This window comes from Spermophilus citellus (assembly GCF_964194105.1).
Source record: "Spermophilus citellus genome assembly, chromosome: 3".
NCBI classification, from domain to species: Eukaryota; Metazoa; Chordata; class Mammalia; order Rodentia; family Sciuridae; genus Spermophilus; species Spermophilus citellus.
The window spans coordinates 179,316,412-179,343,089 of NC_138184.1; the positions used below are offsets into that span (position 1 = coordinate 179,316,412).

A 26,678-nucleotide genomic window follows, 5' to 3' on the forward strand; every position below is an offset into this window, starting at 1 on the left:
TCTCCAGTGTATTCTATTTCCTAATCAATTTATGTATTTGTCAAATATGAAATTCCTGCCGAGTCCTCTTTATTAATATAGGTGATGGAAGGTAAAAGTAAATAATATGTCCCTGAGATGAATGTATTCCCCATCTGAAGGGAAAATAAATACATCAGTAGAAAATCAAGAGTATACCGGAGCTACAATAAAAGTATGTTTTGGAGGCTGTTGAAACATTGTGGAAGAACAGATCTACCTGTGGAAAGTAATGTAGATCAGAGAGGAATTCACAGAAAAAGGTACATTTTATTTCATAAAGGTAACCAAGACTCTAGATGTTCACATCTTTTCCTCATGAAATATGGCTGTTCTAGACATTGCTAGCCACTACCTCATTTATGAAATTAACTGTTTCAGTGCAATTATTTCTTGGACTTTGATTTGGATTCTTCCCTACTTTCCATCTGGCTTTATTTATTTATTATCCATCCTCAGTGATCTTCCTAAATCTGCTTTTCACATTCTTAAATGTCCAAGGTTCTACTTGTAGCATCTTCCCTTTGTACTTTCTTTGATTTCCATGAGTGAATATTCCCTTAAGAAGATTTGTGGCCTCAACTGCCTTGTGTATAACTGTGTTTTTATTATCTTCCTCCAGGCAATTCTGACTCATAGGCATGATCTGCTTTTCAAAACCAGTCATTCTTTTCTACTTACTCGCTTTCATTCCTTCTCTATTTGCTCAACAAATATTTATTGATACCTATTAGGTCTTAGTCACTATTAGGCTGTCTGATACAATGGTGGAAAATTAGATCTGGCCCCTACTATGAAGAAGTAAACTAACTAAATTATTGCTTACTAAAGTATGACTCAGAATTACTGTGTAAGAATCACTAGAAGGAGGAGGAGTTCTTTTTGAAATTTCAACTTAGTGTTCCTTCCAAGAACCTACTGAGCTGTAAGCTCTAAGAAAATCAGGAATATGTATTTTAAGTAAACCCTATAAGTGATTCTTAGAGACATAAACTAAAATTTTAAGCAAATATTTCTTTAAGTTAAAAAAAAGCAAACAAATACATAAGTACATACTATAAAGGTGCCATGGAAGTACACTACAAGAACTAAGAAGTTTCAATAAATAAATGTCATCCAGTACCTGGGAGTTACACAGGAATAAGATTACATATGACCAGATAGGTTAGTGATGAATCAGGAGAAGTGGAAGTTAATGAATGCTAAGGATGAATGACTGATCAGAAATCTCAAAGCCATCTTTTGGTTCCTCTCCTGCCCTCACTTCTGTTATCTTTATTATATCTAAATTCATCTCATCTTCCTCTTACCACCCCTCTCACATGCCCACTGGCCCTTGTCTTGCTTGGTATCATGGTAGCATTCCCCTAATTCTTACTCTAGCTGCTGTATCGCTGTCTTCTCTGCTCTGTCACCCCAGTGAGCTCACCAAAACCTTTAAAAAAACAACAACAACACAACATTATCATGTCACATATTTGCTTAAAATCTTTCAATCCTTTCCCATAACCTTGAGAATAATGCCTGAGAACCTCACACTCCTTATGAACCCTTTCCTCATTTGGTCTCTGGCTGTCCTTCTTCCCTCTGTGTGTACACACCACATTCCAATCATGCCAGGTTGCTTACAGTCATTACCCTCTCTGTCTTTGCTCATGGGATCTATCCTACCTAAAAGGCATTTCCCCGTCTTCCCAGCAACTTTGTATCTTCCATGACAGCCCTCACCCCTCCCAAGAACCCTCCTTCTGCCCCCTGTGTCAATGCTGCAGTGCCCTTGCTCTGCATTTCCCTGGTGTCTTTTGCCTGCCTCTTTGATATTACTTATAATTTCATCATCGTTGGTGGTTAATAGTCTTAGGATCACATTGACTGTGGCTTTATGATGTGAAAAATCTATCTGATTCTTCTCTGCATGTGGAATCCCAAGTACAAAGCCATGTAATACGCCAGTGGGCTAATAAAGCTGATGGGTGAGGGACCTTATGACCATGCCTCATCATAAGAAGGCACCACCTAGAGTCTGTGCTAGTTTTGTAGGGCTGCCAGAAGAAAGTGCCACAGACTGAGCCACTTAAATAACAGAAATGAATTTTCTCACAGTTCTGGAGTCATGAAATTCAAGATCATGGTGATGGTGGAGTTGTTTTTCTGAGGCCTTCCTTCATTCATGGATGTGGTTTTCTCCCTGTGTCTTCTTATGGTCTTCCCTCCATTCATATTTTTATACTAATTCCCTGTTTTTATAAAAACAAAAACAACAACAACAACATTATTATGTCATCCTAGTGGGTGACTGGACTAGTGGTCTACGCTGGTGACTTCATTTACATTAATGATATCTGTAAAGACCCTTTCTCCAAATAGTTTCATTCTGTGGCATTGAAGGATAGACATGGGGGCAGCAAGACTCAGCTCAGGGCAGAGCCCCTTAGCACACTGAGGTATTTAGTGGTGGGAGTTCCATGATCCCAACTGCCTCTTGGCTTCAAGAATTCCTTCCTACTAACTAACCTTGAGCCTGAAACTTGCTATCTACCAAAATTGGTGATGGCTTTTAAAGCGGCAGCTGGCAGAATCCTCACTACCCCACCCCCATGGCCACAGCCATTTTTCAGATTCCCATTGTCATTACCTCTCAGCTGGAATTCTGCATCAGCCTCAAATTATCTGATATTTATCTTTATCCAGTCTTGGACTTGTTTTCCTTCTACCCTGCAGTCCAGAGAGTCTTTCTAAAGCAAGAATTATCATCCTTGTTCTGGCTAGAACCCTAACTTCAAGGTGACGTCCCAACTCCTTTTCGTGTCTTCCAGGGACCTTCATGACCTAATGCCCATGCTCTCCCCTACCCTCTCTTGCCACTCCATCCACTGCCTCATACCACACTCCTAATGTTCTTACTACCTTTAGTTTCTCCAGTTTTTCATGGCTGTTGCTGACAATATCTTTGTATTTGCTTGGTGAGCTCTTGAGACTTCTTTCATGTCTTCTACACATTCTTCAAACTACATCCATGAACCCTGAACTTGAACTAGGTGGCCCTGCCATATGCTCTTCTGGCAGCAATATTGTCTGTTTTTCTTTTCCTTCCTACTACTTCTCTTCCTCTTCCTTCTTTTCCTCTTCCCTCTCTTCCTCTTCCTTCTTTTCCTCTCCCCTCTCTTCCTCATCCTTTTCCTTCTTCCTCTTCCTATTCTTCTCCTTCTCCTTTTCATATTACTGGGGATAAAACCCAGGGCCTTGTACATGTCAGGCAAGTGCTTCACCACTGAGTGACACCCATAGGCCAGTACCATTTCTAACACCCTCCCAGGAGCCTAAAGCTAAACTGTGGCTCCTTTGTTTATCTCTGTCTTCACTCACACCATGTCTGGAGAGTAGAAACCATGTCTTGATCACTGTTGAATGCTCACACTGAACTTTGTGGCTTGATCCAAATAGCAAAATGAGCATGGAATATATTTTTTTTTTTTTGTATAATAATAAAGAACTGAGTGTTAAAACTGCCTGAATGTATCATGTCAAATAGTCTCTGTATTTTAAAGATAACAGTTTAATTGGGATAAATCATGCTATGCTTTGAATATGTACCCCCCCCCCAATTTATGCATTAAAAATTTAATCTTAAAATCATGTTAATGGTACTTGGAGGTGGGCCTTTAGGAGTTAGATTTAGATGAGGTCATGAAGTTTAAGTCCCCATGATGGCAAGGGTGGCTTTATAAGAAGAGGAAGAGACCCAAGGTAATATACTTGCTTTATTTCATTGTAAAATGCCCTCTGCCATGTTATGATGCAGAAAAAAAGGCCCTCACTGGATGCCAGTGCCATGGTTTTGGGCTCCCCAGACTTAGAATTGTGTGATTAAGAAACCTCTATTATTCATGCATTATCTAGTTTCAACTATTTGTTTTAGCAACAGAAAACAGACTTAAGACAATTTATACCATGAAATTCTCCCTTGTAAAGTACACAATTCAGTGGTTTTTCATATATTCAGTGTTATTTATCTGTTACTAATATCCCCCTTTAGGCCATTTTCATCACTATCCAAGAAAGCCCATTTGTTTTAGGTACCATTCTCTATTTTCGTTTTCCCTAACCCCAATAGTCACTGAGCTACTTCCTGTCTCTATGGATTTGCGTGCACTGGACATTGCTTATAAAATAAAAGCATACAACATAAAATCTTTTGTGATAGACTTCTTTGGCTTAGTATAATGTTTCTAAGGTTAATCCATTTTGTTGTATACATCAGTACTTTATCCCTTTTTTATTGCTGAATATTGTTTCATTGTATGTATATACCACATTTTGTTTATCCATCCATCAGTTAATGGACATTTGGATTGTTTCTGGGTTTCTTTTTTTGTATTATAAATAGTGTTCTATGAACACTTATGCATGAATTTTTCTGTTGATATATATTTTAAGTTATTTCTGATATACACCTAGGAGTCAATTTGCTAAATCATACTGCAACTCTGAGTTTTCAAGGAACTTCCAAATCATTTTACAAAGCTACAGTATCATTTTACATTTCCATCAGCCATGTGAAGGGTTCCAGTTTCTCCACATCCTCTTTTATATTTGTAATTATCTTAATTTTTATTATAATCATCCTAGTGGGTGCTGGTATTTAGATTTGTATTTCTCTGATGGTTAATGACGTTAGATATGTTTGCATGTGCTACTGGCAATTTCTGTATCTTCCTGGAGTAAAAGCTATTCAATTTGTTAACTTATTTTAAATTGTATTATTTATGTTTTAGCTGCTGAATTTTAGAAGTTTTCTTTAAAGTATATATTCTAGATACAAAGACCTTATCAGATCTATGATTTGAAAATTCTTTGCCCATTCTGGGGGCTATCTTTTCACATTTATGTTATCTGTTGAAACACAAAGGTATTTAACATTGATAGTCCAATTTATTTGTCTTTTTGTTGCTTCTACTTTGTTGTTATATCTGACAAACCATTAGTGCACTCCAGGTCACAGTGATTTCCTTTTCCTTGTTTTCTTCTAAGAGTTTTTTGTTTTATTTTAGGTTTCAGCTTTCACATTAAGTCTTTGATTAATTTTGAGTTAATTTTTGTGTAATGTGAGTGTGAAGTAGGAATCTTACTTCATATGTGTATATATGTGTGTATATATATATATATATACACACACACACACACACACACAAACACACATATGTGTGTGTGAGTGTGTGTGTGTGTGTGTGTGTGTGTATATATATATATATATATATATATATATCCAATTGTCTTAGCACCATTTAAAAAGACTGTTCAGTCTCATTGAATTTTCTTGCTATACTTGTCAATAATCAATGGCCACATATGTAAAGGTTTTGGCATTCTCAATTTTATTTTATTAACTCATCTCTATGCCAGTGGTATAGTTCTGGATCCCTTAATTTTTCCAAATAAATTTTAGGATGACCTTGTCAATTTTTGTAAAGAAGCCAGTTTGATTTTGATAGGGATTGTGTTGAATCGGTAGATAAGTTTGGGGAATATTACTATCTTAACAATAGTACCTCTTCTGATTTGTGAACATGGGATTTCTTCTCATTTATTTGAGCCTTGTTTTATTTTTCTCAACAATGTTTCATAATTTCCAGTTAAATCTTGTACTTCTTTTACTAAGCTTTTTCTTAAATATTTTATTTTTCAATGCTATTATAAATGAAATTGTTTTATTCAATTTCATCTTAAATTGTCCTTTAAAAAAGGAAATTTGTGTTTTTAAAGGTTATATTGGGCTGGGATTGTGGCTCAGTGGTAGAGCGCTCGCCTAGCATGGGTAGGACCCGGGTTCGATCCTCAGTACCACATAAAAATAAAGGCCTTGTGTTGTGTCCATCTACAAAAAAGATTCATATTCTCTCTCTCTCTCTCTCTCTCTCTCTCTCTCTCTCAAAAAAAAAAAAAAAAAAGGTTATATAGATTTGGAACATCACATAAAACCAGGACCTCAATCTGGTAATCACCTCAACCACATTCAATTTTCAAAGGGTGAAAAAAGTTACCAGTGTTATGATTAGATATCAGTCTTTTGTATTGTATGTTTAAAATATACTCACTTTATGTAATCACATTAATGAAGATAACACTTAATATATTTGAATCATCTCTAACAAGGTAAATTTTGAGTAAATTTGTAATAAATACTAGAAATTATTAATTACAATGGGGATTTTAATTGTGAAACATTCTTGTAAAGTTTTTTCAGAAGTTCTTTGTTACAGAACAAAATTATTCTCTAAAAATGATGTTCTTTTTAAAGAGTATATGTAACATTAATCTGATATGACTGTTCTGGAAAGATTAAAAGTCTTAAAATGCAAGCATAGTCACCCAGAAATTTTTTTTTTTAAATGTATGATTGCTGGTGTAGCTTTCTGCAGAAATAACAGGATTTTGCAACAGAAACAAGCCAGTGGCTTACATGTTCTGAAATGCACTGGATTGAAACCTACTGAATGAATCATTGTTGGTAAATAATGTCAAGATAGGAATGGGCTATCATTTTGTCTGTGGAAAGTCTATCTATATAACAATCATCCATTTGTTAGACTACATGTTTTAGACAGAAACATTGCAATATCTGAATAATACCAATGGTAGGGAGATCAATTTTAAAAATACTTGGATAAGCCTTCTCTTCATACTTATTATGAAAGATGGAATAATTTGTTAATATAGCAATCAAACCGATTCAATGATCCTTGTTAATTTTTTAATAAGGAATTTATAGAAATGAGGCAGTTTAATTTATATTCAAGTAGTATTGTTTAAAATCATCATTTAGAAACTATATAAAATATGTCATTAGTTTCAAATATCAATGTATTTATAAGATCCTCATTCAAGCATAGGCCATTTATCTTTCCTTGAGATGGATAGTGAGTAGTTGGTCTCCAGACCTTAATTATAATACCAATTCATAATATAGTCATACATTAATATATTTCTTGATGAAAATGGAGACACATATACTAAGCTTGTTTTCTAAAACAAACTTAATCTCCATTTATTAAAAAGTATTGCATGTATGATTTAAATATATTTTTATTTAAAAGAAACATTCACAGCTATTGAAATGTTGCATTTTCCACAGTTTTATAACTTTATTTTACATTTACAGAAAACATTTATCCATTAATTCTATACACAGAAAACTTATCAAGGAAAATTTCATATTTAGGTTATAATGGCACATATTCATCCTATGTATTGAGATTTATCCAACATGGTTATATTTCTTTGTTAATGCATCATATTTCCTTTCACAAAATAAGGTATGTGGAGATTCAAAACATCTGACATGTCACCAGAGATAACTGTGTTACTCAGCTTTTTGTCCTTGTGACAAAAATACCTGACAACTTAGAGGAGGAAAAAATTATTTTGTCTCATGGTTTTAGAGATTCAGCACATGGTGGGCCCATTTCTCTGGGCCCAAGACAAGGCAGAACATGGCAGAAGGGCATGGTGGAAGACTGCTTTTCTGTTCATGGCAGCCAAGAAGCAGAAAAAGGAAGGGGAGGGGCCATAGAGAAATGCACCCTTCCAGGGCACACCCCCAATGAACCACTTCCTCCAGCCAAGCTCCACCTACCTACAGTTACCACCTAGTTAGTTCATTCAAACTAGGATGGACTGATTATGTATGGTTCTCATAATCTGATCATTTCATCTTTGAATATTTGTGCATTAACACAGGGGCACTGGGGGGGGGCACCTCATATTCAAACCATAGTAGTATCCTTTAAATTTCCATCAAGTTTGATGTTTAACATTTCTGAATTTTTTTTTTTTGCTAACTCTTTTGGACTATAATATTATAAATCCATAAAAGTCCCAGGAAAAAAATGCAATTTTGGTTTTATAATAATTAGTTTTGAACCATAAAGTTTACCTTCAGAAAGTATTTTATTATCTTATGAGTCCATTATGGTATAAAATCAATATTTCAGCTACTCAGTAGAACATTTCATTTTTTTCTCAAAATTTTTTTTTTAGAAAAGCTACTATGTGCTTCCAATTTAACATTATTTTCTTTCTTACCATAATCTTGTAAGTAAATAAAATCTTAAAGTTATTAAAACTTAATGGAGAATTAGTAGTTATGATAGATTAATTTACCTCTGTGTTATGCTCATAGAATAGATTTAATAGTCTTGTATGAACTTATGACACATGAAATAGCATCTCCTTTCCCAAGGGAAGATGTTTGAAATGAATTCTTTACTCTACCTTGGAGGGGGTTAGATAGCCCTCTGCAAAAATTGAGTTTAAGAATTATGATTCTCTGCCCTCAGCTATTCAAAGAAGTTTTCAAGAAAGAAAAGCATTTTAAGTAATAAAAGCATAAGAACAATCTCAGTCATCTGGTTGCCAAAGGGAGGGGGCAGCCTTAAAAGTGATGAAGGAATATTTCTGAGACTGCACGCTTGATATTTTAAAGATGTATGGTAGCTGTGCCTGGGTGTGGCTTCTCAATACATTACTAATGTTAAAATGATAGTGGAAACAGAATGAGTAAGTTTCCAAGCTGCATTAATTTTCTTTTGCTATAAAAATAAAATTCAAAATTTAGCATTTTAAAACAACAAACATTTATAATCTCACATGCTTTCTGTAAATGAGAAATTCAGGAGAAGCTTAGCTGGGCTGCTTCACCTCAGGACTCTCCTGAGTTTGTAGCCAAGATGTCAGTCAGAGATGCATCATTCAAAGTCTTGACTTGGACCAGATGATGCCTTTGTGGGTGGCTCCATCTCAGGCACCACAAGTTGGTGATTGTGATTGGCCCAGGCCTCTCTTCCTTTCCATAGGGAATTGACACTGTGGTGCTTCCCCTGGAGTGAAAGATCCAAGAAAAAGCAAAGCATAGGCCAAAATGTCTTTTATGACCTAGCTTCAGAAATCACATACCATCATTTTTGGAATATACTCTTGTTTATGTAGATCATCTCTTATTCAAAGTGAGAGAGGACCAGGTGAGTGGATGCATTTCAGGAGAGGTTATCAGGGACCAATCTTGGAAAGTGACCAGCACAGAGTATCATAATTCCTAAGGATTGTTAATAAGCTGTGTCTTGGAAAAATAAGGGGTTTCTCCTTTTCACACATTCCTTCATTTCCCTTTTCCATGATTCTCAAATTGGCCTTTATTCCTGAGGTCTCTGTGTGCTACCTTTTCTACCCTTTCTTCCTCAAGAATTAAGTAAATATCTGTTGAAGACAAGATTGTGTGTCAGTGACTGTTGGTTCACACCAGTAAGCAGATCATTCCTTTCATAGACCTGACCTATTATATAGCAGCTGGTTTTCATAACAAATGGCCTCTTATCTATAGGAGTTTTTAACTACTAACATTCTGTTAAAATTATTGTATATCTTATAAGGAAGAAATTCAAGGTAAGGGACTGGCACTACAATTGCTACTGTCCCCTTCAAAATTATTTTTATTTCAATAAAATATTCTGTGATTTATAAGGTAGAACTTTAAAGCTGTAAGGCAAATATTCTGCACAGTAGGGAAACTCCCTCATTTGTAGTTAATGTCACTGTTTTAAATCACCTGTTGGATGACTTTTGTTCAGTGGAAAACATTACCATTAAGCTATCTCAATCAGCATGGTCTTTTGCATAATGTGGAAATGCACGCCTGAAGAAAAAGTGGATTCAAACCTAAAGAGGAACAAAGCACATAAGTGTTCTTATCTCCATGAACACATAAGGAGACAAAGATTAAAGTTAACTTGTTTTGCCATTTCCTTTCAAAATTGCCATAGTGTGAACTGAATTTCCCCCAGGATAGTAGAAAGACATAGATCATCTTTTAAATATGTTTATATCATAATCCAGTGTTTCAGAGAATCTGGCATTTATACTTGTGATTAGCTCTAAAATATCCTATGGACCTTTTTATTTATTTTTTCTTTTCGTGTTAAAACTGTTTGGGCCAATAAATCTTTCTGCAAATGTCAGATTGGTCAGCAATGAAGAGGTAAATGGAAACTAATGACACTTATCAAGTTGATGATGTGAATGATTTATTGGACCCAATCATTTAACACTTTCATAAAGTCAATATCGGGGAAAGAGATTGGGCTCTTATTATGGTAAACTGTATTTGTACTGTCAGCATTCAGTGATTTATTACAAACCTGTGGCTAGGATTAGGATATTATAAATGGGGGAAAAATGGAAGGCTCATTAATTTTTTATACCCACAGGTGGAAGACATGCAGTGGGCTAATAGAGAACACACTCAGCCAGCATCTGTCTGCAGCCTGCCCTGCAAGCCCGGGGAGAGGAAGAAAACCGTCAAAGGGGTCCCTTGCTGCTGGCACTGTGAGCGCTGTGAAGGTTACAACTACCAGGTAGATGAGCTCTCCTGTGAACTTTGCCCTTTGGATCAGAGACCAAACATCAACCGTACAGGCTGCCAGCGTATCCCCATCATCAAACTGGAGTGGCATTCTCCCTGGGCCGTGGTGCCTGTGTTTGTTGCAATACTGGGGATCATCGCCACCACCTTTGTGATTGTGACCTTTGTCCGCTATAATGACACACCTATTGTGAGGGCTTCAGGACGGGAACTTAGTTATGTGCTCCTAACAGGGATTTTTCTCTGTTATTCCATCACCTTTTTAATGATTGCAGCACCAGATACAATTATATGCTCCTTCCGACGGATCTTCTTGGGACTTGGTATGTGTTTCAGCTATGCAGCCCTTCTGACCAAAACAAACCGTATCCACCGAATATTTGAGCAGGGGAAGAAATCTGTCACAGCACCCAAGTTTATTAGTCCAGCATCCCAGCTGGTGATCACCTTCAGCCTCATCTCCATACAGCTCCTTGGGGTGTTTGTCTGGTTTGTTGTGGACCCACCACACACCATCATCGACTATGGAGAACAACGGACACTGGATCCGGAAAACGCCCGAGGAGTGCTCAAGTGTGACATTTCTGATCTCTCGCTCATTTGTTCCCTTGGATACAGTATCCTCTTGATGGTCACTTGTACTGTTTATGCCATTAAGACGAGAGGTGTTCCAGAGACTTTCAATGAAGCCAAACCAATCGGATTTACCATGTATACCACCTGCATCATTTGGTTAGCATTCATTCCCATCTTTTTTGGTACAGCTCAGTCAGCAGAAAAGGTAAGTGGCAGGAAATGCATTTGACAACCCTTTTTCTGGATTTAACTTCTTCATTTAGGATGCTTTTCCTCTTCCTGGTTCATTTACATTCTCTCAAGATGCTTCAGTCTGTGCTATTCTTATTTAGACATATATAGCTCAAGGTCACATTGCTTTGAGTATGTGTTGACTAGAGCTGATTTTCCAAGAAAAACACTCTCTTGTATCCTCCTTGGCAAGGGAGAAGATTGACAGAACACACATCACTTTCCTGGTCTCTTTTAACAGCTTTGTTATCTACTAACATCGAAGTTCTTTTTCCAAATGTTAATTAAAAGTGGGAGGAAAAAAGGGCAGATGTGGCTCACAGGAGTGAGCTGTCCCAGAATATTCTACTGCATGACAAATGCCTCCTTCCCTGTTCTACTGTAACTCTAGGGGGTTTCAGGGGAGGGAAGCCATCCCTTCATCATTATGATGATTTTAGTCATGGAAGTAGAGTTTACAATAGAACAACTAAAATAAAGAGAAACTGAAATGGTTAAGTACAATCTGAACCCTCTTATTATTTCTGAGCCCCTATTCTCATGACCTTTCCGTATGTGAAAGATGATAGTGAAGAATAAAGAAGACAGCAATGGAAAATTATATAAAACAGTTTATAACTTTAAGTAATTTCCTTTGTCACTAATCTCCCATTAACTTTTCCTACATAAAACATTGCTAATAAAGAACATCTGCATATGAGAGGGAACATGTGTTGAACTAGATGAATGTAGTTCTATATACAGTAAGACAGAAAAGTAAGGTTAACCCCAAATTATAAGATTTGGGTAGTGGGATAGTAATAAACCAATCTGTTGAACAAAGACCAGTGCCTAAGAGTCAGAACACATATTTTGTTATATGTCAATGGGAATTTATTAGGATCAAACTTGTAAATCTAAATTATGAAAGAATGTGGAAACAAATCTCTCAAAATCTATTTTTTAATATGATATATTGGACTAGTCAAAGAAAAATAATGTTTGTCAGCATTTGGAAATGTCTAAGCTATATGAATTATTAGTAAAGAAAACTTAAGCAGTTCTTATATTTGTATTTTAACTGTTTCTTTGTAGACTGATTTACCTGGAGAGGGCCATGATAAGTTCACTCTGCTTTCTGGTGGACAATAAATATTAGAACTAAACAAAATCTCCTGAGATAACATCTCACTTTTTTTCTATTTTCTCTTCCTTTATATTTTATGAAGTATAACCTATTCTTATTTTTCATATAATAATATCCACAGATGGAACAGGGCAAACACCAATGCAAATAAGATGTTTTTCTCTATTCAGACAATTCTTTCAGTGTCTAAGTTTTTTTAGACTAAATAAAAACATGCTCCTACAACAAGATGTTGGACATCATCTTAGTAGTTCAAGTATAAATCCTATTAGCAGTTTTTTAAGGTAATAAAAGAATAACTACTTATTTTCTCTCAGAGCATTAAAGTTTCAGAGCTGTAGCTGCCTGCTGAGAATAGTGATGGAGACAAAAATTTGGGGGTGAAAAGGATACCCCAATATGCCAGAGGGTGGAGGGTGCTTTGTGCTGTTATCCTGAGAGATGCACATCCCCTGAAAACTTGTGCATTATGTTTATTTATGAGTGTGGAATATCCACACCTTTAGAGATAGAATGTGGTTAGCAAAATTTCTTTTTCCATCTAAACTTTGTGGAATAAAGAAAGTCTAAGAGGCAAATTAAAAACAAATAATAATATAAGTTTGTTGGAATTCATTTCATATTTTATTTATTATTGAATATGAAACTTGTATTCAAGAGAAGAATTTGGTGGGGCACACTAACTCTTGGAATTTTCAGTTAATTGTAGAGTCCTCCAATTATTTAGCCTTGGAGTTGTTGCATTTAGACCAGCTCTGTATGAAGAACTATTATATTATAAATAACTAAGATCTGGCTTCTAAGGTACTTTATATAATAGAAGTATGTGTTATTCTAAAACTTATCTTCAAATTTGCTTCCTGCTCCTTCCTGTCAATATATATTTTATATTTGAAACCATACATAAAATGCTTGAGTATATTTATTTTTCCACATTGCCAAAACTACTGACATGAATATTAAAAATGAATAAAAGTCTTGTATCTCTAGAAGTTTTTAAATCAGTTGTATTGACTTTGGAGAAGCAAAGAGCTAGGCAGCCCTCTGTTTTCATTTATAATGCTCAGCCAATTAGCCCCACATTATCAACCTGAAGCCTTTACAACAGCGAGGCGGCACGCACATCCATTAATTCAGCAGATCCTTATTGAGCACTGTGTCCAGCATTGTGCTAGTTATTGAATCCATGTCAGTCTGCTTCCCTGAGCCTTCACTGTAAGGCTCAGTCTGGCTCCCAGCCCATGCCTTCCTGACGCCTGCCAGCCCCTGTGAGGTGCCAGGCTCAAGGACAGGGGAAGATGGTGAGAGGTCAGGTCTGAGACGAGAAAGCAAAGAACTGTTCATCCTCCAACTGTACATTAGTGATTCAGAATTTATAACATGGGAAATAGCAGAAGAACAAAATTTCTTCCTGTATGTATTTGATTATACTGTACCAGAGTAATGTCTATAGCAGAAAATTCATCTACACGGTCGCTTTGAAATTACAAGAAGTGTGAGAAAAAGTAAAATTAGTTGAATAATTTAGACAGATATTTTGGAAAACATGAATAACATCATAGTACTTGTCACAGAGTCATGAAGACTGACAGTTCTCTGAAGTGTGCCTTCATTCATTGATAAAACCTCATTTATTTTAATTTATTTTTTTTCAGATTTTTTAAATGGAGATCAATCTTGTTCTTTTCCAGTAGATTTTCATCACATCATATGTGTCTACTGCTGGGTTTTACTAAATCGCATGCAAATGTATTTTCTCTTTGTAGAGAAGTAGTGTAAAGGAAGGGTGGACACATAGAGGCACAGCCATAGATGAATAGAAATGCATGTGATTGTCAGGAAAAGACAAAAAAATTAAAAAGTAATTAACTTTATAGTCAGGAAAAGAGTCTTTAGGGATGGTTAGGGGCTGTTAGGATGGCAGCAATCTCTTAGAGACATATTTTATCCTCCCTAATTGGGCTCAGAAAATGGAAATAAGCAGAGAAAGGTTATGACACGGCCAAGCTCCAGGGAGCACAGAGCTCTGACCAGAGCATCAAATGGAAACCAAATAAAAACAACCTCAAGATGGAAGAGAAAAATTAAAGCTTAAGAGAGAAAACAATAAATCCTGAACCAGCTTATTTTTCTTTGCCCTCTGGTTCTACAGTGTAGCATCTATCTAGTAGCTCAAGTAAGAAACCCAGGGTTCATTTTCAACTCCTCCCTTTTCTTATTCCCACCCCATTATTTCCTCCTCTCTCCTTTCAGTGTTTTCTGTGTAAATCTGTGTCTATCTGATGTATATCTGAACGCATCCATTGCAACACAAACCCCTTCACACACTATAGCTTCAATAAATGCCTGTGGAATGAGTGGAGTGCCTTGTACAACAATGGCATAACGTGATAGCATAAATTCTTATTTAGGTGAGAATATAACATAATAGGAATCTTCTATATGTATCTAACTGTGATCCTCCTTACAATAACTATATTTTTTTCTGAAAAAAATTTTCCCATTCCACCAGGGACCACATTCATTTCTTAAAAAAAAAAAAAAAAAAAAAAAAAAAAAAAAAAAAAAAAACATTGACACTATCACTGATTCTGAAATATGGCTACTAAACATTTAGGGAGAAGGACAAGAAAGCATCTACAATTCTCAAAGCAAAGGAGAATTGATGTGACTGATATTTTCCCCCTACCCGCCCTCCCTGCTGCTTCCACTGTCTCTCTCTGTGCAGAGGCAGAGTGCAGGCGTGGAAAGGGAGTGGGTCCAGTGAGGAAGAGCATGAGCTCTGCAGCCTGAGGACTTGGGTTTGATTCCTGGATCTGCTAAGCTAGCTGAGAACACGTAGGCAAGAGGCTATACTTTGGCAGATAGAAGTTAAGATCCCCCAGAGGATGAGGATTAGACAACGGAGCCCTGAAAAGATGTTACCTGCTGCGTGTTCCCAGGCCTTTTTGCAATCTAGAGCAAACTTGAGTTCATATATTCTGGAAAAAGCAGGAAGATGGTAGAGTCAAAAGCAAAAACTCCTTTTGTATCATTATGATATGATTCTTATAGATACCTTATACTAGTTGGCAGAAACTTACACAACCTATGAGTCAGGAAAGGTGCTTAGCACATAATAAGCAGGAATTAATGTTGGGGATTATTACTTAATGTCAGGCTGTTAGCCATGAGGGTGAGAACCTTAATTGGTTTTGCTCACCTACCAGAATACCAGGTCTGAAAGAGGTTCTCAAAAAGAGATTAAATGACTTGGGATATATTTAAATGAATTGGGAGATCAGATATTTGATTTATCCAGATAATTGTCTCAATTTCTCCAGCCATTTGTTCCATGGTTGTGCAGCTTCCCAACTGGAAGTGTGTTCTGGGAAGCTTGCCTGAGAGTATAGATCATGAGATCACAGCAGTGAAAGAGGGCTGTGAGGGAGACAGCCATCTGAAGGATCAGAAGAAAGAGAGGTGCCTTCAAATATTTAGCTGCAAGTGTGCTCAGAAAGCAGTTGCTGAAATCTTGATGTTACAGTTTGAAATGTGAGTGAGTAGCCTTAACGAATTGGGAAAGGTAAGTCTGAGATTAGAGATTATTCATAAAACTCCTGCTGTAGGTGTAGCCCAGTTGAGACAAGAAAATCCTGGGGTAAAGAGTCCATATGACAAGGAAAACCACAGAAGAAATTTGCAGGATAGATCAGACCAGAGGTCATTCTCCAGCCACACCTATTTTCCAAATATTTCTCCTTTCCTTAGGAAGGAGTGAAGAAGAAGCAATGACCAGTGTCCACTTTGCATGTTTGTCATTGATGCTTATGACTATGTCATGCCATTTGTTGGTGAACTGTAAGCATTTTCATTCATCATCTTACATCCTATTGAAGACTTCAGTGATGTCCCAAGTTGAAGATTATGTTTCAGGTTGTGTTATGCTGTTTCTGAAAGGTGCCAGTTAGACCAGAATATTGCAATGCACTCTGGAATGGGAAAAATAAATTCAACAAAATACAAAAGAAACTGTATAATCTCATTTATATAGTTACTTTAAAATGAAGTGCTTGTAAACTTTTAGAAGAGAAAGTTGAGATAGATTCTGGGACACACATGGGCAGGGCTGGTAAGTATCTTTCCTTGGGAATTCTGCCTTATCCATATTTTTTGTTTGTTTTTCTGACTGTGCTATGTATTATTGCTAGAGAAAATTTTTATCTTTATACATTAAAGGCAATTCTTTTGGGGATGCTCATCTGATTTGACAGCACAAAGAATATTTGCTCAATGAACTTTATTTAGATTCCAAAATCCTATGATTTGACAGCACAAAGAATATTTGCTCAATGAACTTTATTTAGGTTCCAAAATCCTATGTTTGTGGGCTCTGAAGGAACTGTGGGGACTAGGTCTACTTAATGTAAGCATTTATTTATCAGTGAGATTCTAGTATTTTCTCATATTTTTTCAAACTGAAATTGCATTTCCATAAAGTTGAATTTCCTATGCCCAAATTACACTAATTTAATTAGCTAGACCATTAGTTAGTCAACCTGGGAACTTGGTTCTAAAGCTAGTGCATCTCATGAAAACAGTTTTGTTTACTTTGTATGACTGAAAATGCTGTGATACTAGATTTCATTAAGACTGAAATTTATTTTTAAAGTCACAGTGACCATGGTTTTATTTCAAAATGTTTAGAGAAATGTCATATAAATAGACTTATTTCTATACAGGCAGAACCTTAATGACATCCAGGCTGCATAATATAGAATGTAGTGACGAATTTACTTATTTTAACTCCAAATTGCATTTTCCATGATTCGCTAGATTCTAATATCTTATGCACACAGGGTGCTAGAAAGAGCAGATTGCAAGTAAATAGTTTCTTTTGGCTGAAACCATATATACATTTTTATATTGGGAAATTAAAAATATATATATATCTAAATGTAGTATCATGTGGGTTAGTCCCAACTACCTTAAAGTATAAAAAATATTTAACTAAGTATTAATATAAATACCAGGCTAGCTAAAATAACTGAAAAACAGATGTATTTGAATGTTAAAATACCATAAAATGGAAACAATCTGGTTTCTGGCTCAAAATAAATGCTGATTTTAAAAATACCCTCCCCCTAATAATGGAATGAAAAAAAATAAGGCAGAGAGGAGGAAGAGAAACAGTGGGGATGGGGCGGGGGGGGGGGAGAGAGAGAGAAGAGAAAGAGAGAGAGAGAGAGAGAGAGAGAGGTGTAGATAGGTAGGTAGGTGGTGGGGAGACATAATATTGTTAGCACTAAATTAGATGAAAAACATTTTGGAAAAACTATTGAAAAAATAAGTCAATTGGGTTTAATTTATGGAAAAACTAAAAGAATGGAAGCACACTCCAAGAGGCACGAGTGGGTCTTACTATGGAATTTCCAAATAATTCCCAAACTAAAGCTCAACAAAAATCCTAAGTAAACATTGCTGTGAGCATCAGGGAAATACTTGAAGAATCACACTGGAGAATAGCTGTGCCAGTTAGACCCCTCACTCCCCCTTTTGGCCCCAACTTCACATAAGAAGAGTGAAGATTAAAATTATGAAGTCTAAAGAATGAGAATAATCTGATGGAGGACTTCTAGTGTGGATATGTGCCACTGAAAGAGAAGGACAAGAATTTGAAGTAATTTTATTTTAAACATGGATGGTGGGGGGATAGGAAATATAACTCTGTCCAGGATAGATAAATTTCTCAACTCTACTCCTTCTGGGGTGGGTCCATACTCTGCTTGCCAATATGAAGATATTTTAAAGAGAGGCCAGTCAGGTTAAATGATCATTAACTCCAAGTCCACGGTCAGTCCTGACAAACAGAGAAAATGGGCTCAACCAGTAATCTTTATCAGTCAGCCTTGGCTGTCAATCATAATTTTCATTAGCAGTCATAGATGCTAGGATGAAGAAAACTAAAAATATATATTTAAAAGTTTAAAAAACAAACAAAACAAAATAACTGACTCAAAGAAAAAAATCCTAGAAAACATGAAAATTTTTAAAAATCAGCATTCTAAGAACCAAGAGAAGAATATTGAACACACATACACATATACATATGTGAAGGTTGCTATGGAAAAGATCAACCAGGGAATAAGAAAATGACTGGAAATTAAAATTATAAATGTGAAAATAAAAAGCTAAACAGATAGAAACTGGGAACCAGCATGGAGATGTGGAGGGTAAAATAAAAGGCAGAAGCAAAGAGAAAAAAGTTAAAAAAAAAATAAGGATAATATGAAGAAAAGTTAAAATATGCTGAGATAGATCCCAAGGTGTATCTAATAAACAGCAGAGGAAATGACAAAGAAGGCAAAGAAATAATATTTAAAAAGAAGACAAGTTTCAAAAGCTAATTCTTTAAATTAAAAAGAATTTTTTATTTAATTTTAGTAAAACTTCATTAAGTGATAGAAAACTTTAAGAACTTTCAGAGTTGAAAAAAGTTATCTACAAGGCATGAAAATCAGACCTCATCTGCTTGCCTGAAATCTGCATGGCAATGAGCAAAGACTTTCTTGAGGGAAAAGTATTTTAAATTTAAAATTGTATAGCCAGCCAAACTATCAGTCAGTGTGAGGCTAAAGACATAAATGGCTTAGAGAGTCTGTGCCTTACATATCTTATATATGGATTATTCTTGATGTAACTCAGCTATTAAAAGAGACATCATCAGATATGAGATGGATAACAGTGACAACTGCACATGATCTAAAAGTAATGAGGAAATTGGAAAAGGAATTACAAATGGATCTATTAGATCATCAGGGCTAATTATTTTTTTAAAATCCAGGTGTATTGGTGCATATTTGTAATCCCAGCAGCTCAGGAAGCTGTGACAGGAGGATTGCATGTACAAAGCCATCCTCAGCAACCTAGTGAGGCTGTAAGCAACCTAGTGAGACCTTGTTTCAAAAAAAAAAAAATTAAAAAGGGGGCTGGAGATATGTTTCAGTGGTTAAATGCCCTAGGGTTCAATCCCTGGTAACAATACATACATACATACATACATACAAAACTTCAGAATTTTAATAATTATTCTTATTCCTCTGCCAGTCCAGTTATGCTGCTTAAATATTTACCAGACATACATAGAAATTGCTTTTTTATTGGTTTTTACCTTGTTAGAAAGAACTTGGGGGAAAAAACACAGAAATAATAATTTATCTGCTAACATGAATGTAAATATTATTAACCCTGTACTTTAAAAACATTAATGTGACTTTAAAAAATTAGAAGGTCTGTAAGGACATTCAGGAGAAGGGAGTTGTCCCAGAACACCAAATCACTTACCTTCTCCTGTGAGTAGACAACAGTTACGATCTAAAATTGTTGAGTCAAGAGATACTATTACATTATTTGAATAGCAAAAATTAAACAGAACAAAAGTTTTAATATTGAGAATTCTATAGAGTAGCACCAAGAATGCATAGATAAATAAAGGACAGTTTTACCTAATAAATACTTAAATTTTATTTAATAAATATATTTATATGATACAAATGTGAATAATTGCATACGTAAGGATTTAAATGAAGATCTCCAACATGAATGTACATTCTCATAAACTTTTAGTGTATACTATTTTGAGAGATTCTTTCAGATGCAAAGTGGATGAATGATTTTGAATTTGTAAAAATGACTCAACATATTTGGTGGTTACAAATTATCTATAAATTTCCTCATCTTTAGGGTTAATTCAATTGCTTAAATAAGTACTTTTCAGAGACCATAATTTAAGTATCAGTTTATATCTGGTAATGGCATTACATAAAAATATTTATTAAATATTTTCTATAAACAAAGACCTTTGATGAGTGTTTTTTAAAATGCATAAGTGAATAAGAAGTTTGAATCAGGAATTTTTTAATTAGCATTAAGTAGTGGCTATACCAAGCATAAAATTGGCTAGTACAAGGCAGAGTAAGATAGTGGAAATCTTGGGGCAAGGGATTACTGAAAGGAAAAGAATACCATGTCTTTTGGGGGGATAAAGAAAGTCTCCATGAAGGAGGCAGAAATCAAAATAGGTCTAGAAGACAGAATAGAAAATATTCCTATTTTGCCTTCTGGAAAATAGGAATAATGGGTTTAAATAGTCAGAAAGGGGGGGGGGATCAGGTATTATTTGAAAAACCTGTGAGTTAAAAACTGTTCTAACTTAAAGATAACCATAGAGAGTAGGGTGATCATATATCCCTATTTCTTCTACTAATAGAACCTTTTTTACTGTGAAAACTGTTTCCCAATATGGGCAGTAAATTGCATTATTACCCATAAAATAAGGCTGAGCAGATAATTGGGAAGCATTCTATGGAGGGACTGATGCCAAGTTTGTACTTCTTTTGCTAGGAATTTGAGTGTATTTGAGTCATTCTAAGCATGGATGTGTTCTCAATAAAATTACGCTTTGTGAGATTTCTTTGCCAATGGTAAGTTGGACAAATTGTTGTGCACAATGAAAACAAAAAGGAGAAAATCAAGTTTATTTAAGAAATGCAGGCAAGAAATATTGGGGACTTATTTTAAATTGAATTGGGAGCAGAAGATAAAACAGGAGGGGAAGTGATTGCATTTTATATTCTGTAATTTTTCTTGTGATGGCAAAATTTTTCTTTGTTTGCTGTGGGGGTTCCACTCAATTGAGCTTCAAAAAGAGGTCCACCATAAAAATTGTTGTGCATGTATCAGTATAGTTTGCTGACTTTGGATAAATACCAATAGTTTTTTGGCCAAAAACCAAGGAGTGGGATTGCTTGGTAATACAGTGGTTCCTATCCAAGTCTTTTGAGAAATCTCCATACTGCTGTCCATAGTGGTTATACCAACTTGCAGTCCTACCAGTAATGTATTAGTGATCTTTCCCCCACATCTTCACAGTTGTTTTTTGTATTCTTGTTTTTTTTCTTTTTTTCTTTGTACATTATAATTATACATCACTGTGGAATTAGTTATGATAAGTTCATACATGCATGCAATAAAACAGTATAATTTGATTAATTTTATTCCCCAGTACCTCCCTTTCCTTCCTCTTGATCTCCTTCCTCTAGTCTACTGGTGTCCCTTCTGTTGTTTTTTAATTTGTTCTAAGTAGTTATACAGGACAGTAGTACACATTTTGACACATTGTACACAAATGGAGCACAGCTTTTCATTCCTCTGGCTGTACATGGTGCAAAGTCACATAAATAGTGTAATCATATATGTATATCAGCTAATAATGTCTGTCTTGCAGTCCCACCAGCAATGTATGAGTGTACATTTTCCCCACATCTTCCCCAACAGTTATTATTACTTGTATTCTTTTTTGTTGTTGTTGTTGTTGTTACTGGGGATTGAACTCAGGGGCACTTGACCACTGAACCACATCCCCAGCCCTATTTTGTATTTTATTTAGAGACAGGGTCTCACTGAGTTGCTTAGTACCTTGTCATTGCTGAGGTTGGCTTTGAACTCATGATCTTCCTGTCTCAGCCTCCTGATATTGCTTTTATTCTTGATGACTGCCATTCTAACTGGAGTGAGATGAAATCTTGATGTAGTTTTGATTTGCTTTTCCATGATTACTAAGGATGTTGAATATTTTTCATATATTTGTTGGCCATTTGTATTTCTTCTTTTGAGAAATTTTGTTTATGGCAGCACAACTCTCAATAGCCAAGTAATGGAATCAGTCTAGGTGCCTGTTAATGGATTAAAAAAAAATGATTTATTTGCAGAGTGGAGTTTTATTCAGCCGTGAAAAGAACAAAATTATGTCATTTGCTGATAAATGGATGGAACTAGAGAATATCATTTTAAGTGAAATAAGCCAGATGCAGAAAATCAAGGGTTGAAATTTTTGTTCTCATATATGGAAACTAGAGAGTAATAAGGAATTTTTAAAAGGTGGTATCTCATGAAAATAGAAGAGAGAACAATGGAGTATAAGGAGGGGATTGAGGGGGTGAGAGGAGGGATAGTGAAAGGGAGGAGCTGCAGAAGGAAAGTGACAAAACTATGCTATTGTTATGTATAAATAATTGCAATGAATTCCACTTTTATGTGTAACTATAAGGCACAATTTAAAAAGCAATAAATAATTGAAGGACGTCCAGTAGTGTAGAAGAAAGAGAACTGGGGAAGAGAGGAGGAGAGGGAAAGAGGAAGCATCGTGAATGAAATGAAGCAAATTATGTTATCTGCATCTATAAATATGTCAAAATGAATCATATTATGTATAACTGTAATGTATGAATAAAAACATTAAGAGCCCCACTCTTCTCTCTGATGTGAACTAAGGAAGAGAAAGAAATTCTTTTTGTGTAGAGGTAAAACCCAGGACCTCTCACATGCTGGGCAAGTGCTCTACCACTGAGCTACATTCCAAGCCTGTGTGTGTGTGTGTGTGTGTGTGTGTGTGTGTGTGTGTGTGTGTTGCTGAGAAGCAAGTCTTTTTAATTGATGACTAAAACTAGCCAAGAATGAAGAAGCATACTCAGGCCCACAGTAGGAAAAAAAAGTCAATGTGTCTGTGGATGAAACCAAGAATACCTGGTGGATTATGATTTTGAGTAAAGAAATCTGCTGAATAATATTGAAATCCATTTTGATAGTTGAAATAAAGCAAACACTTTAGAAATAAGATTAAAGTAACTTATAAATGATGCATTACATTTCACTATATAACCACCATTTTACTGTGTAAATTTAAAAATTAAATGGATTTTAGTTTCTAATGAATTTGGGCAAAGTTTAGGATAATCTCAATTTTCTCTAATTGCTATGTAGGGATAAATTTACTCAGTTTTTTTCTTCATTTTATCTCATTTTTGTGTAATTTTGTGTACCTGGCATATAAAACCAAAAAATTCTTTCCAATTATGATCACTGTTTGAAAGTCGTAAACTATTTAAGGTAATCCACAAATTCTGCATTTTGGCCATGTTCTGAATCCTATGAATAATCAGTAATGTTAACACTAATTGTAATTTTGAGTTTTGTTTGTTTAAAGATGAGTTAGGTTATCCCAATTTGAAAAAAAACAATGTTTAATTCAAAAATTGTGGCCGGACGTGGTAGCACACATTGAAAATCCCAGTGACTTTGGAAGCTGAGGCAGGAGAATTGCAAATTGGGAGCCAGCCTGTGCAATTTAGTGAGGACCTGTTAAAAAAAATAAAGATTGAGGGTGTAGAGTTCAGTACCACACTCTTCCCCCCAAAAAAATTTAATTAATTTAACATTTTCATCTTGGAATTTTAGATTCACTGAGTTATTTGTTCAGTTAAGTGTATTTTGGGAGAGTACAAATAAATGTAATATTTTCTGCTGTCTGTTGGTCCAAACCCTATAGAGGACAGATCCCTATGCAGTCTTTGTGAGTGTATGCAAAATCACTCACATTGATCACACATCTATGCATATAGCTTCTGTAGATTTCAGGTTCCTAGGCAAGATTAAATGTCATGCATTTCTCCTGCCAGCTGTTTCCTCTAAAATTCTTATTTTACTCAAATTGATTTGAATTGAAAATATTATTGGTAGATTGTAAACCTGCCATAAAACCTTCAAGTGTTTTTATCTGCAGGCAGCTTATCATTGTTAGCACTGCCCTTTCTTCAACAAAGCACTTTCCCCATGCTGAAATGTCCAATCAAACCACAATTTATTGCACACTTTGTTATACTGCATACTTATGGCTAAGAACTGACAATGTTAAGCATGAAATAATTAAATTCTGAATGCAAACGCATATGTATAGAAGGTGGCAACAAAAATGGCAATAAGCAGAGGCAGTCAGTTCTACAGGATTATAAAGGACATGTCTTCCAATAAGGCTCTTCAGTTTCTATTTTCCGACTTGCTTATCATTTATAGTGTTTTTATATACAGTACGTGCATACATTTATGGTTGCTAATGATGCCCTCCATTTTATATGGTCCCTTCCTCTATGCTCTGGGAAACCACATTGCCTTGAATCTGTTTTTGTTTCTTGTCTCTTTTATCTCATCTTCCTTCTGCTCAAGTTGCCCCTGATTTTGGCATTTCTCCCAGACGCCATTCCCTTGAAGTGCTCATCATTCACACAGTTTCTGTTAGAAAGGCTGCAATTCATGCTTTTCTAGCTGTGTTCTTAATCTCTGCCCTTTCACATGCTCAAAGATGTAGACTGTAACAATCCAAAACTGAAATCTGAAAGCAATCTAAAACCCAGATTGCAAAATTAAGCTACCTAAGAAACAAAATCTATCATATTTTAAATGGTTGTTTCTTATTAGATGTGCTGAAAAACATCTAAATTCTTCATATTTAAACCATCTTCTTCCATCTCTAAGAGATGAATCCTCAGAGATTAAGCCTCTGAAGAAAATTTTATAGATGCTGGAAAGTTGAGAATTTTTGCCTTCTACTGTTAATAGACCTCAGGTTTAACTTACTCCAGTTGTGCACAGACTCAGACTTTTAACTTCAACTTTATATTTCTTCATTATGTTAAATCTCTATTTTATTTCCCCCTTTCTTTAAAGATTATCTATATTTACCAAGATCTAAATTTGCATGTTGGCATTAATTTCTCTTTCCCTTGTACCCCTGTTTAACTTTTGTCAACAAATTATAGTGTTCATTTCAAATTTTTTCTATATCCATACTCCCCGACCCCCCCAACATCCATGGTCAAATCCCTAGTCCACTCCCAGCTTTTATAACCCAGGCTACTACTATTTGGATATAAGAACTAGTTTCATAGACTTGCTGTTTGACAGTGATTTCAAGATTTCTGTTATAAAGTTATTCTATAGCACTTCTACTTTGGCACTTTTTTAAATAGTTCTACTTAATGAGCCACTTTTTAGTTAACACCTTTGCTCTGTTGAATACTGATGGCATTGTTTGAACCAAAGATGGCTTGTCTTCATGGAACTTAAATTATAATAGAGGATGAGACTGATTTCAGTAGATAATTATAGAATCAGGTATTAGTAAAAATTGTTCTCAGTGCTATCAGTGGTCCTATGAAGGCTTTTTTAAAAACTAAAATTATTTTCTATTTAGCATTAGTTGAAACCTAAACTTTCCAAACTGTCTTTCCATGATCATCTTTCATTTTCATGAAATCAGTTTTCCTACCAAATGAACTAATCCATGACATCTTCTCTAACTTATTGAATATTACCAATTCAGAACAAATAGATGCTTTCTGTGGATGTCTATTATTTTGCATTTTGAGATTTGTTTCTATGTGGTTTGTTTCAGTAACTCTTCAGGAAAAGATGATAATTATAATTCCTTTGTATTTATTCCCAACTGAACTCTTACTTCTTAGTCACAAAATGACTCTCAACGTGCTTTGCAGATAGTTTCAGGTGACAGTATTTTATTTTATTGTTGTTGTTGTTGAACTGGATATAAAGGAAAGTGGTCAACATTTTCAAGCCAATTGAGTCAATGTATTAAGTTAAAGACAAAAGTGGAGAAAATATTTGAACTGAGAGGCAAGAAACTGAGGTTCTTGTCTCATTAACATCCCTGTGGCTTTGATCAGCAAGTTATCTTCCCTGAATCTTAGTCTGCTCACCTCAGGTAAAATGAGGACTGATAGTCTCGAAGGCTCTAATTCCAAATGCTCTTATTGTAAAGAAAATTTACCAGTTACATAAGAAATGGTCAACCACTCACAGACATGACCTAATTTTTAAGCAAATGTGCCTGGAGATTACTGTGCATATGCAGTGAAGAATGCAAATGAGGGCACAAAGCATTTTAGAAGATGAATGTACTTAAGGCAGATTATCAGTCTCATAAACCCTAATCAAGGCATTCATATCAACATAGCATGATGCAGACATGGGATCCAGAGTCTGAATGACTTTTCCAAAGAGTCCTATGGGGTATCTCCTCACACCATATGTTTCCTTCACTTTTGTGAACTATCTTAGGCAGAAAATTGCAAAAGGTTCTCAGTACATTAATTTATAAACTTTCTCACTTTCTAGTTAAAAAAGGAAGGAAAGAAGGATGGAAGATAGAAAATGGTATAGCTGACAGCAGATATTCCCCAGTTCATCAGATTTTGCTAGTTTAACATTACCTAACATTCTTTTGACACATTTTACTCATCATTTTCCTTGTTTATCATTCAAATCACTTTTCCTCTGCTAGGAATACATGAACCACTGGCTAGAAGACTTTGATGTGACCCCAGAGAAGTTAATGTCTAAAATAATCTCTTGCTAGAAATTGATTTTTATTTCACTTCACATTAGTGGGTTCCTTATCCCCTTCTACCACATTTTCCTTGT

General features: G+C 35.3%; 1 protein-coding gene across 2 annotated transcripts in view; it reads left to right on the forward strand.

Moving 5' to 3' along the window:
- GRM8 (glutamate metabotropic receptor 8) overlaps window positions 1–26,678 on the forward strand; it is a 765,391-nt gene that overhangs the window by 671,361 nt on the left and 67,352 nt on the right. For both annotated transcript variants that reach the window (XM_081288466.1, XM_081288467.1), the window contains one exon: window positions 10,278–11,213. In XM_081288466.1, coding sequence (XP_081144592.1) covers window positions 10,278–11,213 — 936 coding nt within the window. The remainder of the gene's footprint in view (window positions 1–10,277; window positions 11,214–26,678) is intronic.